We start from the raw sequence: 17595 nt of genomic DNA on the forward strand, positions 1-17595 counted from the left end.
GTGTTGGGTTTGCTTCCAGGTTTTTACTTCTGTCGTGACCTTGGGCTGGATGAATTTGTACCTGAGGCTCGGAGGTAGGGGCCAGATGTGTTTGGGAAGTGCTGTTGGATGTCTCAGGTTCTGGAGCTCCACGGCATTCTTTTATCCAAAAAACCCCGAAAGTTCTGGGTGCTACACTTTATATAGTGTCTTCTGTCAACAGCCAAAGAGTACTTTTTGGCTTTTCAAAATACTTTCACATTTATGTACTAAGCGCACATAGTAGGCATTTAAACATTTTATAAGTGCATATTGGACGAGTTAGTTACACTCTCATTTCTTTCCTCTCAGTATTAACTAAGTGCGCATTTACGAGTGAAAATTGAGGGCATGATTTTTCTCTTCCCTGAAGAATAGTGGGCCACATGTTAGATGAATAAGAGGAAGGCGTAGAAAGAGTTCATGTAGTTTTTTTCTCTGTGGCCTTCCCAGTTTGTTACAGTTGGCAGTTGGTTCTTTAATTAATCATGATATTAAAACAGCAAACACTTGCGGTGCTCTGTCAGAAGATGACTGCAAGTTTTGCTTAAATAAGAGGGAGTAAGTGTGTTTTACGTGTCAGCCTTCCAAAGGAAAATAGATTGGTGTACCTTTCCTCGGTGGTTCCAGGCCAAACTAGAAGTGATCTAGCCTGTGCTTTCAGCAGCTATACCTGTAGAGCGTCTATGAATAAAATATGGCTATTTGGTTATTGCAGCAGAGAGTAGACACCGTAAGTGTGCAGGTGCAATGCTGTGTTTTCTCATGTTTCTCCTTTTCAAACTTGTTTTCCTGGGAAAATGGGGGAAGAGAGAGCAGGAAGAATCATTTATTTAGATGTGGTGTAAATTGGCATCACTGCAACGAGGATCATAATTTTCTTCTTGGCAGCTTGTACCACAGGGCTGTTAGCACAGGTATTATGTAACAGTAATCCTTGAATAATCAGAATTTCAAAGAACACTGATAGCCATTCAAAAATAATAGGATTATACCTGAAACTTGCATGGGTGAAGTGGTTTAGATTCCTTAACCCTCTAGTAACCAGCCTCAACTAAAACTGGAAACAACCAGGAATTTTAGTTGTTTTTTTTTTTTTTTCACTTATTGAAGGGAAAAGCCAGATCTCTGTAGGTATCAGATGGCTTGCCTCAGTGTCCCCCAAAGAAATGTAGAATTTTCAGTTGCCTTAAGGCTTCTCACTGTTATTGTTACTATTGTTAATTCAAACCATCAGGAAAATGAGCTAAACAATATTCTTTGTGTCTATTGTTATGAGAAAAATGTGTCTCTCCAGCTCTCTCTCTCTCTCTCTCTTTTTTTTTTTGGTCCCCGGAGGAACAGCTCTAACTTCCCACATCTCATCAGTAAGAAAAACAACTGTAAACCCAGCAGAAACAGCCTTCTCTAAATAATAACGACCACCGTTTATTATATAAAATATGAAATTCTATCTTGAGGTCATAAATGAAAGTGGAAGCCTGTGGTTGGATGGGGCTGAGAGGCAAAAGGGAAGAGAGGTACCATCCCGAACCCTAGAATTTTAGGGCTGATTCAAATACTGTAGAGGCTGGAAAGAGAAGAGTGTTGTTTGTCACAGTGGGACATATAGTGAGTGGGTGGACTAGAGAGAAGAGATGAGGTCTGGGAAAATATATGTAAGTACGTGTGGTAAGTTTTGTGTGAAGTCAACAGTAAATCTAGCATTAGACCAACATTTTTAATGCTGTTGTTTCATTTACATTATGGGCAAGTGGTTAATAGGGTTTTTGAATATTTGACACCTTTTTGGGTAAGGATGCTAAACTTAACTCAGCATGCATTACGATCATATTTTTAAAGTTAGGGAAAAGGTGTGTGTTGGTTCCTTCACAGATCCACAGCCGTTTTACATTACTGTCCCCTTCTCTGAATGGACCCATGAGGGATGTGGCAGTGGCATTCCTGACTCTTCCTTTTACAAACCCACATGCCATCTAATTAAACATAAGAAAACTGCTAACTGCCAAAAAGGCAATCTTTGTTCCCGATGTTTTAATAGATGTTTCTGTTTGAAGTTCTTTCCGGATGGGAGGGTGAGGCAGGGCAGTCCTATAGTCTGAACAGGCCTCCCGCTTCTCATGGAATACCAAGCAGCTCCCTCGTCTTTGGGAAGAATGTTGGTAATGATTCCCCTCATTTGTATGTACTTTGGTAGTTAAGGGAACACTGTAATAGCTGTTGGCTCACTGGGTCCTGGACAGCCCTAGGTGATGGGTAAGTGAGGTTTTATCATACACATTGTACAGATAAGGAAATCCAGGCTGGGAGAGGTAGAATTCCTTGATCAAGATCACATGGCTAGTGTGGGTGAGAGCTGGACAGGAACCTGTCTTTTCTGATTCTGTATCTAAAGCCTTTTTTTTTTTTAAATTGGAAAGCCAGCCTGAGATTGCAGAGAGCTCCAAAAGTAGACTTGTCAGTGCTCTTAGCTTCAGGTTTTAGCTTCTCTTCTCTTCTTCTGCCCCATGCCTGTAGGGGGCCATGTTCCCCTATAGCCCTTTCCTTCTTGGTTTAGTCCTTAATTCCTGGACACCCTCCACTCTTCCCTTTTTTTGTCTTTCTCTAGGGCAGTGGTTCTCAACCTGTGGATCGCGACCCCTTTGGGGGTCCAACGACCCTTTTGCAGGGGTTGCCTAAGACCATCGGAAAACAAAAAGATACTTACATTATATTCATAACAGTAGCAAAATTACAGTTGTAGAGTAGCAACGAAAATGATTTTATGGTTGGGGGTCACCACAACATGAGAGTCTGATTGCCTCACCAGGGCTGTGGTTTATTATTACTGGGGCCATAGCTATCAGCTCTTTTCTGGGACGCTGGAATGTTGCTCGTCCTCTGAGCCTCGTTAGAAACCTAGTTAGTTGTTCTGCAGACCTCACCAAGCTGTCATTGACAGTGTCCCCTTCTAACTGCCCCAGACTTGATCTAGAACTAAAGGCATCTGATCCCTGTGGCTTTCCTCCATTCCTACCTTAGATTCTAGGGTTCGTCCTTCTCATTTGTTCTTTCAATAAATCTTTATTGACTTGCCAGGTGCCAGGCACTGTGTTAGGTGGCAGGGAAACAATGATTAGGAAAACTGGGAGAGAGATGGACGTTAATTAGAGGAATGAACACACACACACACACACACACACACGCACGCACGCGTGGCATTACACCTACCTAAGTCCTCTGAAGGGAGGCTCATGGGGCGGTGAGAGTGTTTCTAAAAATTCACCATCGTACCAGCCTTAACTAGACATACACGCTGTAGGAACCGTACTCGGCTCCAATAGTAAACTCTGTCTCATTTCCAGGACCCCTCACACATCCCTACTACCCACGTGGGGGATAAACAGGAAATCCTAGTTTGTACACTTCTGGTCTTAATATAGACAAGCATTGGCAAGTTTATACATTTCTAGTCCTAATCCAGCTACAGAGCATCAGTAGTTTAAGAAGAGAGGGACAATGGGGGAGTTCGTTAGCCCCATCCGTGTGAAGCAAGACTGGAATTGTGCAAATTCAGATTATTCCCTTCATAGTCTCACTTCCCAGCGGGAAGGAAGTTGGGGTGTTTCTTAGGTTGGCTCACGTCGCCACCTATAGTCTTGCCCAGGAGGAATTTGTTGGGATGCCCTTGAACTCTGGGAGGTGTGGAAGGCAGGATTGCCTCAGCCAGGCACCCTGCTCAATTCAGTTCAGAATCCCCAGTGCAGTATTCCTGAACCTCAAGGGGAGGGGCACATGTGAAAATTATGTGAGGAGCTATTTTCACACTGTACTTCCAAACGCAGTTCTTTCCGGGGTGTAAATTCAAAATACATCTTTTTGGGCCCTACTGGGCCCCACCCTGGATTTACTATTTAAATCAACCTCCAGATATGGGGCCTGGGTTTCCATGGCTTTCAAAGCCTTCTGGGTGACTCCAGTGCGTGACCAGGGTTGAAAACTGCTCTTCCAGTGGATGGATTTCTGGTAGCACTATGACTGTAATATACTTGCAAATAGAGGTGTCAGTGAATACATCTGAAGGATGATTGACGAGGTGATGTTGGCAAGTCCATCGTTGGAAAAATGAAATTGTGTTGTGAAAAGAATTTGATGTTATTTACCATTATTTGATTTCATTGAATATTTGCAACAAAAACCATCTTATTCTATTTTATATTATACTACTAAAGATAATGGAAAATTAAAACCTGGACCATCTGCTTGCTTTATGAAACCTGTCTTCCCTCACTGGGGTTTTAGGTCAGTAATTAATCTAGGAAACTTTAAATGCTTATTTCTGTAGGCATTGGGGCATATACAAAGAAAAATAAGACATGAGGATCTAACTTCAAAGAGACCCCAGTGTGGAGAGGAAGATGGGTTTCTTTAAAATTTTTAAGGTATACTTCTTACAGGTGCATGTTAATCTTAACATTGCAAATGATTTATTTTTAATACCCAGTTTTAAATTCAGTTGCTTTTTGCAAATCTAATGTGAAACTTGCCCCTTGCAAGTTAACAGTCATTGTGGACTTAAAAGCTTCTTATTTTTAGAAAGTAAGACCCGGGGTGTAGTGGAAAAATCCCGGCTGCAGATCCCAGATCTACTATTCTTTGTGTGAGTTTGGACAAACTACTTAGACCTATTGATATCTGCTTCCTCATCTATAAAACAGTGATAGTACCTGATAGTATTGTTGTGAGGATTAAAAAAAGAAACAAAATATGTGAAAGAACCTAGCGTTATGCCATGTACCACACCCAACACATGGTAAGTGTCCTTTGTCTTTCTATCCCTTCAGCTTCAGGGAGAAAATAACATTTGAGACAATAGGAAATTGGCCTCATGAGCTGTAACAGCCACTGATTTATATGGCTAAGGAGAAAAATTCCAATAGCAGTTTGCATACACCAGGGTTTCTTGACAGCGCATTATTGCCCTTTTGGTCCAGATAATTCTTTGCTGTTGGGGGGCTGTCCTATGCATTGTAACATGTTTGGCAGCGTCCCTGGCTTCCATCTACCATGGTTCCCCGAAAATAAGATCTAACTGGGAAGTAAGCCCTAGCATGATTTTTCAGGATGCTTGTAATATAAGCCCTACCCCAAACATAAGCCCCAGTTAAGATCGTCAGCCAGACATTACTGTTTGAATAAATGTAGATTTTTGTACATGAATAAATGAATAAATGTAGATTGTTGGAGCAAAAATTAATATAAGACCTGGTCTTATTTTCGGGGAAACATGGTACTCGATGCCAGTAGCACCCCCAAGTTGTGACAACCATGCATTCCCACATGACCCCCAGTGGGGCCTGGAGTGTGTTGGGGTTGCTGCAAAATTAGCCTGGTTCAGAAGCACTGGCCCAGACCCGTCCCCCTCTGTTTTGTGTGGCAAATCGTATCCTTCTGCTTCTTAAAAACATTTAAGAGTTTTCGCTATTGGTCAGAGAAGTGCAGAGTATAACCACAGCATGGCTGTTCTGTAGTAATTGGAATGACAGAGACAGAAAAAAAGTGTTGGCGAGTACGTGGAGTAACCTGAAGCCTCATACTGCTGGCAGGAGTGTAAATCGGTATCACTGCTTTGGAAAACTGTTTGGTGGTCTCTGCTTAAGCTAAACATGGGCTTACTCTGTTTAACTCTGTTTACTCTTCAGTAATGTACGCAACAGAAATGCAGTCATTTATGCACCAAACACATGTACCAGAATATTTGCAGCAGCAGTATTTATAATCTCTCCCCAGTAGAAACTACCTAAATGCCCATCAACGGTAGACTGAAGTGTGCTGTACTAGAACAACGGAATACTACACAGCAGTAAACACGAATGATTTTTTTTCACCACACATACAAATTAGGACAGTACTCACAAACGGCACGCTGAGTGAGAGAATCCAGTTACAGAAGAGCATACAGAAGAGAATAAATGGCATGTTATTCTATTTATACCAAGTGGTTACACTAACCTATGCTCTTACAGGTTAGGATGGTAGTTACTTTATGGAGTACTTACTGGAAGGGGATACAGGCAGAGGAAGCCTTAAAATTCTTTCTGTTAAAATAACAGGTGTGGTGTGTGTTTCCTGGACTGGACTCTAACTGGTTGAAAGGGTAATTCAGGAGATAGAAAAATGCTGCATAATGAAGGATTGTGAAGGCAAATTGAACTGTTAATTGAAGATTGGGCCAAACATTGGGACTATCAGTGATCTTAGCCCTTCACATGTTAAATATTTGAGATTGTTTTCCTCCATTGGGTGTCTTCTATTTTTACCATGGAAGTTAGCTCTCGTCAACCTTGCAGGAGGAATAAATACATCTATGGATAATTATAACTCATGAGAATGTGACTATCAGGATAGTATTTCATTTGAAATTTCTCTGAATGAGATTTACTAAACCTTAGTTATTCTTAGTAATGAAAACTGCGAAAATAATCATTTTTGTTTGCAAGAAAACATTTGTGTTGTTAAGTATTATAAGGTACTATTTCTAAAACTAAGATATTACAGTGTTTTGCAAGAGATAGCTTCTTTCTTGGGAATGCAAATTGATTAAATTTCCTTCCCCAGTACTGGTTTATTGTGATTTATTTAAAATGTGAGTCCTAGTATGCACTTTAAAATACTATTTATGTCTTAAATTTGTGTTAATAACAATTGAATTGGTTTTGTTAGTATTTTATTTTAATTTTTGCAAAGTTTAGTGAGGGTTCAACTGTTAAAAGATATTTGCTGTGACTTTTTTTTTATTAAATAAGAGGCTTATTGTGTTTGAAATATGATGTATATCAGAGGAGAATTGCCCAAATACACAGTTTGCTTTCTCAAAACTGTCTTTGCAATTTAAAACTTACCCCTAGAGGGTACTGTTGTATTAGAAGTTTAAATCTTTTACTTGAAGAACCATTTTAAACTTTAAAAAAAAAATACATATATTTGTACTAAAATCCCACTATATTACAGTAAATTATTTAGTAAATACTTAATAGAAGTTGAGAGTGTTTTGACTTAGAAGTGGTACTGTTTTATATACAATAAAAGTCAAGACATATAGCTTAATGGTATTTGCTTTTGTGAAAATTTGACAAAATACTGTATATTTTTCATCATCATTTCAGTGTGAACAACTCCAAGTTAGAGAAATAAGCAATATTTTATGATATATTTAGGAATTCTTTCCTTGAAAGAAAATAACATAGGGAACTTAGATTTTCAGGTTCACATCATTGATACTTGAGGCATTTGAAAATTGTTTTGTTTTGGTGACTTCTTTAACTTAGTAGCTACGCTGATGAAGGTCTATTGTGTGCAAAGTAGTCTTTATAATCTAGTAGGGGAGAAATACATAGATTATCTTCTAGTCTGCCTTGTTTTAGAATTAAGGGCTGTATAAACCTAAAATACTGTGGGATAGGAGATTAATCCTAGCTAATGGGGTTCTTGGAGAAGGTGGGACTTTAGCTAGGCCTTTAAGGAGCCACAGAACTTTGAATCCTAAATAATACTTAACAAAAAAGAAAGTCCTCCTGCTTACCACGAATGCACAGTTTTCGTTTAACCCTTTTCTGTGCTTTCCTTCTCACAGCCTTGTCTTAGTAATTAAGATAATTAGATAAAGAAGTGAAAGGGACTTGACCAATGAAGTGTTTTTACAACAAGCGATCATCATTGTTATTATTGTTAGAATTCACAATATACCGAGGAATGGACCCATAAATGGCAGTGGATGCTGCTAGGGATGCTTTTACACATGACATTTTTATACAACCAACTTATTTAACCGATACTTTAGATCAAGGTATAGTCAAACTTATTTTCTTCCTTTGGTAAGGCCTGTTTTGATTATTACTCACGTACCAGGTTAAAGTGATTTTTATGAAAGAAATGTGTTCTAAGGAGAAAAAAATCTTTAAAATGAGAGCGTTAGCTAAGTATCTAGGTTAGTTAGAATCCTGGGAAGAAGAGAGCAATTATGTCCAATAGACTTAGGAACCAAATAGCCCAGTAGGGTTATTTATATTTCCCAGGGTCTTTGAAAAGATTATTGTTAGATTTAACATTAAAACATTCCCTTCTCTGCAAGTGCTCTAATGAAAGCATTTTATTTTTTGAAGAGTGTCTGGAGAGTGATTTTGATCATTTAGCTTTTGTTAAGCATCTCACAGTTTTAGTCAACTCTCGAGCAAATAAAGCAATTTAACCTAGTAATTAGCTTGGACTTCCTTCTGTCCTCTTTTTGCCATCATTATTTCACAAAGATGCTGAGACACTGCCATAATGAACGTTTATGGAGCACTTACTATATATGCTGCGGGGAGCTTTCTACGCAGAACTGAAGCTTCGCTTTCCTTCCCTCCAGAAGCTTGTGGTTTAGTTTGGGGAATTGATACCAGTACATGAAATCATTCATAAACAATAGAGGACAAAAGCATGTGCATGCATGTCTATGTGCTCTGAGGGTTTAAAGGACAGAGAGTTTCTCCCTGTAGACTGTTCTTTATGACAGATACCTCAGCATAAACACCCTTGAACCTTACAAAGCTCTAAATTGGAATTTTGTTATCTTTAGTTGTTAGATCTAAATCAAAAGGACATATGTTGTTTAAAAATAAAATAGTATTGGGTTGTCGGAAAAGTCATGACGTATTTTTTCTGTTTTTCGTTGCAAAAATGTGTCATGACTTTTCCAACAACCCAATATATATGATCCATTGCTTATGCCTTACCAGGGTATGTTTTCTCATTGCGTGCCTGCTTTATAAAAAATGGGGGAACTTCCTTCACCTTGGTTATATAAGATACGTACTCTTTAGAGGTAAATTAGAAATGCAGAAAAATGTCAGAAATGCCCACTCAAAGATAGGCACTGTTAGCATTTTGGTATTCTTTCCAGCCTTTTTAATATATGTGTGTACTTTTTTCTAAATATGTAGATATTTACTCATAAATAGGCAACCAAAATTGGTGTAGATTGCACATCTTTTATATCCCATTTTTATTGTTTTCAGTTAACATGTAGTACTACTGTATAGCACATACTAGAGCATTTCCTCATGTCATTATATATTTTTGAAGGAGTTATAATGGCTGTATAATAAATAGTCTGTCGTTGATAAACTACAGTCGTAGTGCATTCCCTAATTTTTGGACTTTTAGGTTTTCATTGTTATAGATAGAAGGATGAAAAGCATCTTTATGTAACTCTTTGACCAAATCTTATTATTTTCAAAAGGCAGAGTTTTAGAAGGAGAGTCCAGTGTAAGGAAAAGGATGCAAACATTTTCGACATTATGGGTAGCTTAATGTGAAGGCATTGTCTGTTTACACTTCACTAGCAGTGAACACAAATTCCAATGGCATCTCTCCTCACCAGCATTAAGATTGAAAAAAATCTTCTTGTTTTGTTAATATTGCAGATGGAAAATAACTTAATTAAAAAATTTAACATTTATTAATGAGGTTGAATAGTTTTTCAAAAATGTATTGGCCTTTCATTTCTCATTTTAAAATATTTAGATTCTTTTTTCTTTCTACTTTTAAATGTTCTTCATATACCAAGAACATTTATCCTTCATCCACCATAATATATGTTACAAATATATTCTTCTGTTTTGTGTTTTGCCTCTCTACTTGGTTTGGGTGTTTTCAGATGTACAAAAACATAAAGTTTGTATATTCAGTCAAATTTTTCATTGTTTTCCTCTGTGCCTTCTTTCTTTGATTTTTTTCATTTCCAGGCTTAGAAAAAGGTTTCCCTATTCCAAATTGGATAGTCTGAACATATTCTTAACATGTGGTTTTTAAAGTCTTTTGGTTTTTTTTTTTTTAAAGATTTTATTGGGGAATTGGGGAAGAGGAACAGACAAGTTGCTGTCCTTTTATTCTTCAGTCTAGTTGTGGAGGACATCACTTCACTGGCCCATGTTGGTATTATCATTGCGCTCTTCCTGGGTGAGACAGTAGCTCGCCGGCCACTGGACAGCGGCTCATGTTGGCTCACGGCAGCTCACTAAAGCTCACGCCCACTGCCGGCCAGCCCCACTGCAACCTACGCTGTCACCAGAGACTCATGGCAGCCCAGCTCCAGGTTGAGCTGTTGTTCACCATCTTAACTGTAGAGGATGCAGCATCACTGGCCCTAATGTGGGATCTCAACCTGTGGCCCTGCTGCTCAGAGCTGGCGTCCCAAGCCAACTCTTAACCAAAGCACCACTTGGCCGGCCTTTTAAAGTTTTTACAATTAAAAACTTTATAATAGTATCCGTTTAGTCTACTTATAGACCCAGGTTCACCGCCCCCCCCCCAACATTCTTTGCTTTGTGTTTTAAATACTTGATAGCTCAATTTTCTTCATTCTTAAAAAAAATAGATCTTACTACCTGACTTTTTATGGATAAAATTTAGTACCATCTTTCCAATTTACTTAAAAGCAACCCTGTTGGTACTTTAATTATGAATATATTAGCCTATGAATGAACTTGAGAAGCACTGACATCTTCCAGTGTTAGGATTCTTTTTTTTTAAAAGATTTTTATTGGGGAATTGGGGGATGGGAATAGCGCTGGGGAATCGGGGAAAGGGGGGAAGGGGAACAGACAAGTTGCTGTCCTTTTGTTCTTCAGTCTAGTTGTGGAGGACGTTGCTTCACTGGCCCAAGTTGGCACCATCATTGCACTGTTCCCGGGCAAGGCAGATCAGTCGCCGGCTTCTGGAGGGCCACTCACAGTGGCTGCTGGCCGCTCACACTGGCTGCCGGCCACACATGGTAGCCCATGGCAACCCACTGCAGCAGGGGCTGCAGCCTACACCGTCACCGGCGACTCACGGCAGCCCAGCTCCAGGTTGAGCTGTTGTTCAGCATCTTAGCTGTAGAGGGCAGTGTCACTGGCCCTCATATGTGGGATCCGAACTGGGGTCCTCTGGCATCCCAAGCCAGCTCTTAACCAACGCGCCACTCTGCTGGCCCCAGTGTTAGGATTTTTAAAATGAACGAGTTGATTGTAATCTGAGCTGTGAGATCAGAATCTGGATGAGGGTTCCTCAAAGGTGAGGACTTGCGGTCCCCAAAAGATGTTGACAGAATTCAGTTTGAGAACTGTTCAGTTAGATGATTCATTGTGTGCTGAGAGGAGGAGAGGGATGGGGATGGGGATGGGGAATGGAGGATCTGCCTTTGGGAAGTTTTAATCTTACTGATTTCAGTAAACAAGTATTTACTGATGGTCCACTGTGTGCCAGCCTTATGTGAAACTGACTTTGCAAAGGTGAAGAAGGCACAGCCCTTGCTCTTAAAGCCTAGACTTGGTTAGAATAGAAGTGTGTACATGGAAAAATGGTAGCACAGAGCAGGGAGTAAGGAGATGGAAGGATGGGGGCCCCACAGGACAGGAGAGGCATATGCCAAGTCTTGAGGGAAGAATGGATGTGTGCTGGGCAGACAGGCCGGAAACGTCTTTCACGAAGAGCGCGCATGCACTGAGAAGTGAAATGATGTGAATTTTAAGAGTAATGTAAGTAGTTCAGTGTACTTGAAGCATAAGGTGTAAGATGTGAGGAGCAGGGATGGACCAGGTGCAGGTTGGAGAGGGCGATTACTGTCCTGTGGAGTCCGTCCCGTCTGATGTAGCTCACCATCCTCCATCACAGGGATTCTCAGACTGTGGGTGGACAACCAGGTTTCCCCCCACCCCAGAATTTGTTGCAGATTGATACTTTGTAAAATGCAACAAAAGTCATTAAATAGAACTATGAAAAACTACAACCCTGGCTTTTTAAATATTAAGATTTAGGAGACATAAAATTACTCTGTTAAATTGCTGTAAAAGTTTTGAAATGTTCCCTCTTCTTTTCAGGAGCTCTCTCATGTGGATACTGACAAGCAGTTCTTAAACCCCTCTGTGGACCATACTCAAGTAGCACTACACTAGCATCCCAGATCAGTGGGAAAGAGGTGGCTAGGGGCTGGAAATTTTACCCCAGATCATTCCAAACACAGGTCAAGTTTTACTCATGGGACCTGTGTCCACTCAGATTATTGCCACTCAGAGGCTGAGAACCACATTATAAGTAACACTGAGACGTGAAAGGGATGTACTAAATATTTTACTCATATCTTTATAGCTATACTGTTTGAATCTGGTTAAATCACAATATTTTAAGAAGAAAACATTCCTCAAATAAGTGTGTAATACGAAGTGTATGAAGGCAGGTAAATTTTTCGCTCCCAGATGAAAGCAAAGGTTCTTAACCTTGACTGCATATTAGAATCCCTTGGGACTCTAAAGCAAGGTACTGATGCTGCATCCCACACCCTCATATTAGTTTGGGATGCAGCCTCAGCATCAGGATTTTTAACAGCTCTGCACTGATTCCAATGTGTAGCCAACTCTCTCCCTTAGAGGCTATGCTAATAACTCCTAATGGTTTCTGATTGAGAACTTATGTCAAAGATCATAGCAGTGATTGCACTTTGAAGCTCTCAGTTGAATTTGAATCTGATACTTAAAGATAGTAAGACTGTTACAAGTGCAATAATCTTGTGTATACTAGATGCTATAGTTTTCTTCCAACCCTCCCACCAAATACCATTAAGTGTTTTTTGTTTTTTTTAATTTATTTCAAGATTTCATTGGGGAATTGGGGAAGGGAATATTGTATTTTTTCCAGTACCCATGAGCTCCAAGTTAAGTTGTTGTCCGTCAATCTTAGTTGTGGAGAGTGTAAGCTCAGGTCTAAGTCCAGTTGCTGCTTTCAATCCAGTTGCGGGTGGGGTGCAGCCCTCCTCCCCCCATAACCATGCGGGAGTCGAACCAGCAACCTTGTTGTTAAGAGCACGCACTCCCACCAGCTGAGCCATCCGGCCTGTTGGTAGTTCAGCTCGTGTGCAGCTCACTGGCCCATGTGGGAATTGAACCAGCGACCCTGTTGCTCAGAGCTCACATTCTTAACCAATTGCAAGTGATGGTAACCTATCTTTCAGTATCGCTATTCAGTATCTAGACTATGTAATCTCTAGCATTAATAAATATCCTTATGAATTAAAGCTTGTGAAATCTTGATGTTTTTGTTGCCTACTTCACCTGCTGCTATCCCAATGACTACTGTTACAGCATTGATGGCTACAGTATTTGGGTGCTGTATTAATCGCTAGATAAGATTTGATTATAACAACTTGCAATGAATGGGCCTATTACCCCAAATGCAACTATTGCTGAATTTTTAACATATAACCCCTTGAAATTATATATTCAAACCTTAAAGTATTAAAATTTCAGGTCTTGGTCTACAATGTAGCACATCCCTTGATACTGATATTTTCTGAACCTCCAAATAGCATACAATAATGTCAATGTAGTAACACTTCCTATGGTGAATTATTAGTCTGTTTCTGGTGCCAAAACCTAGCTTCAAATCTGCAAAGATCAACCCCCCTCACCCCCATTTTGCTAGTGTGTTCTTCATGTGCTGAAGACTGAATAGTCGGTGATTCACTCAGTGAACAGGTTTTGGGCACTTACTTGCTGTGCTAGATATTGGAGATGCAAAATTAAAGCTCCGAGTCCTTCCAATAAGGAATATCATGGGACCATACTACTAGCTTCTATTATACAGGTGGAACAGCTTTCATATGTGCAGAATGAAAATAATTTTATCCCCCCTCCCATCATTTCGAGTAGGCTTTTAGTTTTTGATATATCAGCCTTATTTGCTTAAATCAATCAATCAACCTCCCTCCCTCCCTCCCTGTGTTTTTAGAAGGTTATAATATTGGGGGGGGGGAACACTCTAAAATTAGTTGTACCAAATATTTTGGGGGCCATGGGTGAGTCATTTAATCTCTCTGAGCCTCAGTTTCCTCTACTATGAAAAGGTGGCATTGTTCCTGCCCTGACCATATGATTTCCGAAAATTATGAGAGAAGTTATATGTAGCATTCATACCAAAATTTTTAAATATACAGATAAAGTGTGTAAATGGACATTATAAAACAAGTTTAAAAAGAAAAAAAGGAGCCTTACAAAATATGTGTGGTATAATATGTACCACAGCAAAATACTTTGGGTTTCTGAAACCCTTAAGTGAAGTTACACGAGTTAAATTCCATGGAAGTTTGCTTCCATGATGGATTTTTTACTTTTTACTCAGCTCCTGAAAAGAAACTTCCTGGGTTTTCCTTTTCCTCCTACGGTTTTGCAGTGGCAGCGCTGCTTCCTGTCAAGAGCGGCTCCACTGCGGCCCCTCAGTACGGACTCTCCACCTCCTCTTTTTCTTTCAAACACTTAATACATTTAGAGGCTGATCTTGTGCAGAAAATATCCCTGACATTTGCAGAGCCCTGGGGATTCAGGCGGGGACTCAGTGCGCATGCGCTGCGCGCACTCCCGCTGGGAAGAGGAAGCTCGTTTACATACGAGTCATACCACGCATAGCCAGCATGTCAGCGCAGTGAACTTGCAGCGGGCTGCGAGGGACGCCAGCGGGGCTTTGTCCTAGGAAATGTGCTTCGTGCTTTTCTTTTTTACTCCTTTTTTATTTCGCAGAAAGACTTGTAAAGACTTCTGAAACGATTTCTAAATGCTCGATTGAGGATACAAAACTTACACCGTCTACAACTAAACCCTTGAAGGGTTGGTTTTGTGCGAGTTCAATTTTTTGTGCGTGTGTCCCTTTTTTTTTTTTAACTTTTACTTTTACATACTTTGTTTTGATCACCTGAGGCCGGGCCTCCGTCTTTGTGAAGTTTAAGAGAAGAGCCAGGAGCTACTCAGCAATAATTGATTTTTGAAACGTACTCTTTTTGGGGCGAAAGCAAAGAGCTGGTTTTCTGTGCTAGCCCAATAAATGCTATTTATGAAGATGGACTTGTTGAACTACCAGTACTTGGACAAGATGAACAACAATATCGGCATTCTGTGCTATGAAGGTAGAGGCTCTGTTCTAGAAATTGCTATCCTATTGCTTTTGTCAAGGCCACTCTTCCTGTAAGATTCTGAATGCCTTCTGTGCGTTTCGTTGTATTTCTGGGGACTTTAAGAAGTGCTTTGAAAGGCGAGTGGTTATTATGCATTGTTTTCAATTCAAAGTTTGTTGTTTGTATCTTAGCCTTCAGTGGATAGTGCTGGGGGTGGAGAGAGGTGAAACATAGACTGTAAAAAGTTTGCTTTATGCTAGCAACATACTATTCAAACTTTAGCTCTTTAAAATGTAATTCTTTATTTCTGTTGGTATTTTCTTTAGAGGAAGAACTTCTAGGACCCAAGTAAAAGTTAAATATGTCAGGTGTTTTTTTGTTGTTGTTTGGCATTGAGATTTATTTTAAACATACACCATCCACAGTATTTATGTTGTATTCCAACCGTGCTTTGGATTTTCATGTAGAGGGACAGAAAGTTACAGTGAGTTTTTGTTTTCGGGAGCAATTGTCCCAAACAATGAAGAATTTTTCTATTCAGTTTGGGGGACTGGAAAGGGGCACCCATGTCACAGAGCACAGACTCCCTCTTTGTCTCATTTCCCATTTCCTGTACAGCTCCGAGAAAGTTCTGACATTGAAGGATGTTCCCTCCACTCTCCGGTCCCTTGTGGAAGTGATTGCACAACACACCAACCAGAATGCTAAATTCAAAAAAAAAAACCACAAACCAACAAAAACTCTGAATTCTTATTGTTTATTACCACTTACTAAACCATGAGGTGTTTCCCTCCTGCCATGTAGTATTTCAAGCTGTCTCTGTTGGTAGTAAGAAGAGAAAAAGTGATTTCTTAATCTGTTGGAACATTATCTACGTGCGATTTGAAAAAGCGGTAATGGCCTGGGTTTGAGTGGCCGGAGAGGCATCTCCCCGGGAATTCAGCTTGGCAGGGGGAGTGTTTTTTGTTGTAACCACATACAAATCAAGGAGACATATCCTTCCTGATTCAGCAGGAGCAGTTTCCATGTTTTCTCCTATAGTGAACTGAACATTTTTCTCTTGGAAATAAAAACAAAAACATTGAAGAAACTTAGGAAGGTGAGCCTATCCACTTGAATTTTTCATGTAAAAATCTCAGGCCTGTTGCCTAATCGGTGGAAAACTTACCCTTTTCCCTTCAGGGAAACAAAATCTCATTCATGCTGGTTTTTGTTTTGTTTTGTTTTTAACTCTCTGGATAAGAATTTCATACTTAAAAGTTTTTCTTTTTTTTAAGGTTTGTTTATTTTTTACTCCTGCTTGTTTCCCTAATGACACTATTGGTGAATTGCTTTCTTTGAATCTGCTGCTGTTAAGTATCACTTTGCTTCTGAAGTCACCCATTTAAGAGGCACCCTTCAGAATGGCCTAAGCAGCAAGGGACTGGGCTTGTTTCCTGTGAAATGAACTCATCGCAGTTCTTTTTTAAACTTCTTTTTCAGTGAACAAGACATTAAAAACTTGTAAGGCAATGTCTGTTGATTATCATTGAGAGTAAATGTGATATTTTCAAAACAAAATATAATGATCAGCCTAAGAGAGGAATTTAAGGACATTGATACCACATTAATTTTTGATGTCTGCAGTTGGTGGTGGTGGGGAAAGGCTTATGGAAAGCTTCTCCATGTTGATTTGTTGTTGTGTAGTCTGTAAAACACACGGGAGTCGTCTTCTATTCCAGCCTCCTGATTTGGGAGGAAGAAACTTTGATTTTGAAAGTTGAGTTGATATGTGGGATGATAGACTATATAGTCTGTTTGGCTTAAACATCTGCTGCTATTTTCCTTATTATAAAAGTTAACATTATTTTAACACCAAAATAAATACACAGGAAATGAAGAAAAGCACAGCAAAATTTGAGTGGTGTTTATAGTGGGTTGTTTATGTCCTAGTGGTTTTCTCAGTGTAAACACCGCACACATCTGCTCTGAACTCAAAAGGGTGCTTTGAAGATGGGCATAAATCTTAGATGGGTGTGTGTGTGTGTGTGTGTGTGTGTAAGAAAAGTTGGAACAGTTATTGTCCCTTTAAATCCAACACTAAGAATACTCCAATGAAACATATCAGCTCCCCAGCATTCCAAGGGAGTTATTTGGAAGATGGAATGTACAGTTGGTAGGCAGCATTTGATTTCACTTAGGGCACAAGCAGGTTTCATGTCTCTTAAGAATAAGGGACAAATTAACTTTCTGAATTTTTAGTTTTTAAAAAATAAGATGTTGATGGTTATTCTTATTCTCTAGGTTAGTTGAATATCCCTTAGCTGTATTACACACAGCTCTAGTCGGCAGAATAACCCACGTTGTCTGCACCATCTTTCTTCAACCTCTCCAGTAATTTGTACACAAATGGGTCTTTTTTAGCCAGTGGTCTTGCAGCATATAAAGTCTTCCTAAAATCTCCCACTGAGAGTGGACTCTGCATAGCTTCAATGTGGACTCTCTGCTTGGTGACTGCTCTCTTGTTTGAATGCATCTGTTTGAAAAGCTCATGGCTTATTACCACAGTCCTCAACAGTTAACCAGTTCATCATTCATCACCCCACTGACTGACCACGTTATACCCACTTAAATCCTAGTTTTGCCTCTATCTCTATAAG

At 39.7% G+C, this 17595-nt stretch overlaps 1 protein-coding gene across 1 annotated transcript in view; it reads left to right on the forward strand.

Moving 5' to 3' along the window:
• The first annotated feature begins 14449 nt into the window (after nucleotides 1-14449).
• The window catches only part of VGLL4 (vestigial like family member 4), a 96612-nt gene continuing 93466 nt past the window's right edge, over nucleotides 14450-17595 (forward strand). Inside the window, exon 1 of the mRNA XM_019651073.1 lies at nucleotides 14450-14968. Coding sequence (XP_019506618.1) covers nucleotides 14887-14968 — 82 coding nt within the window. The 5' untranslated portion in view covers nucleotides 14450-14886. The remainder of the gene's footprint in view (nucleotides 14969-17595) is intronic.

This window comes from Hipposideros armiger, unplaced genomic scaffold, assembly GCF_001890085.2.
Source record: "Hipposideros armiger isolate ML-2016 unplaced genomic scaffold, ASM189008v1 scaffold_152, whole genome shotgun sequence".
NCBI lineage: Eukaryota > Metazoa > Chordata > Mammalia > Chiroptera > Hipposideridae > Hipposideros > Hipposideros armiger.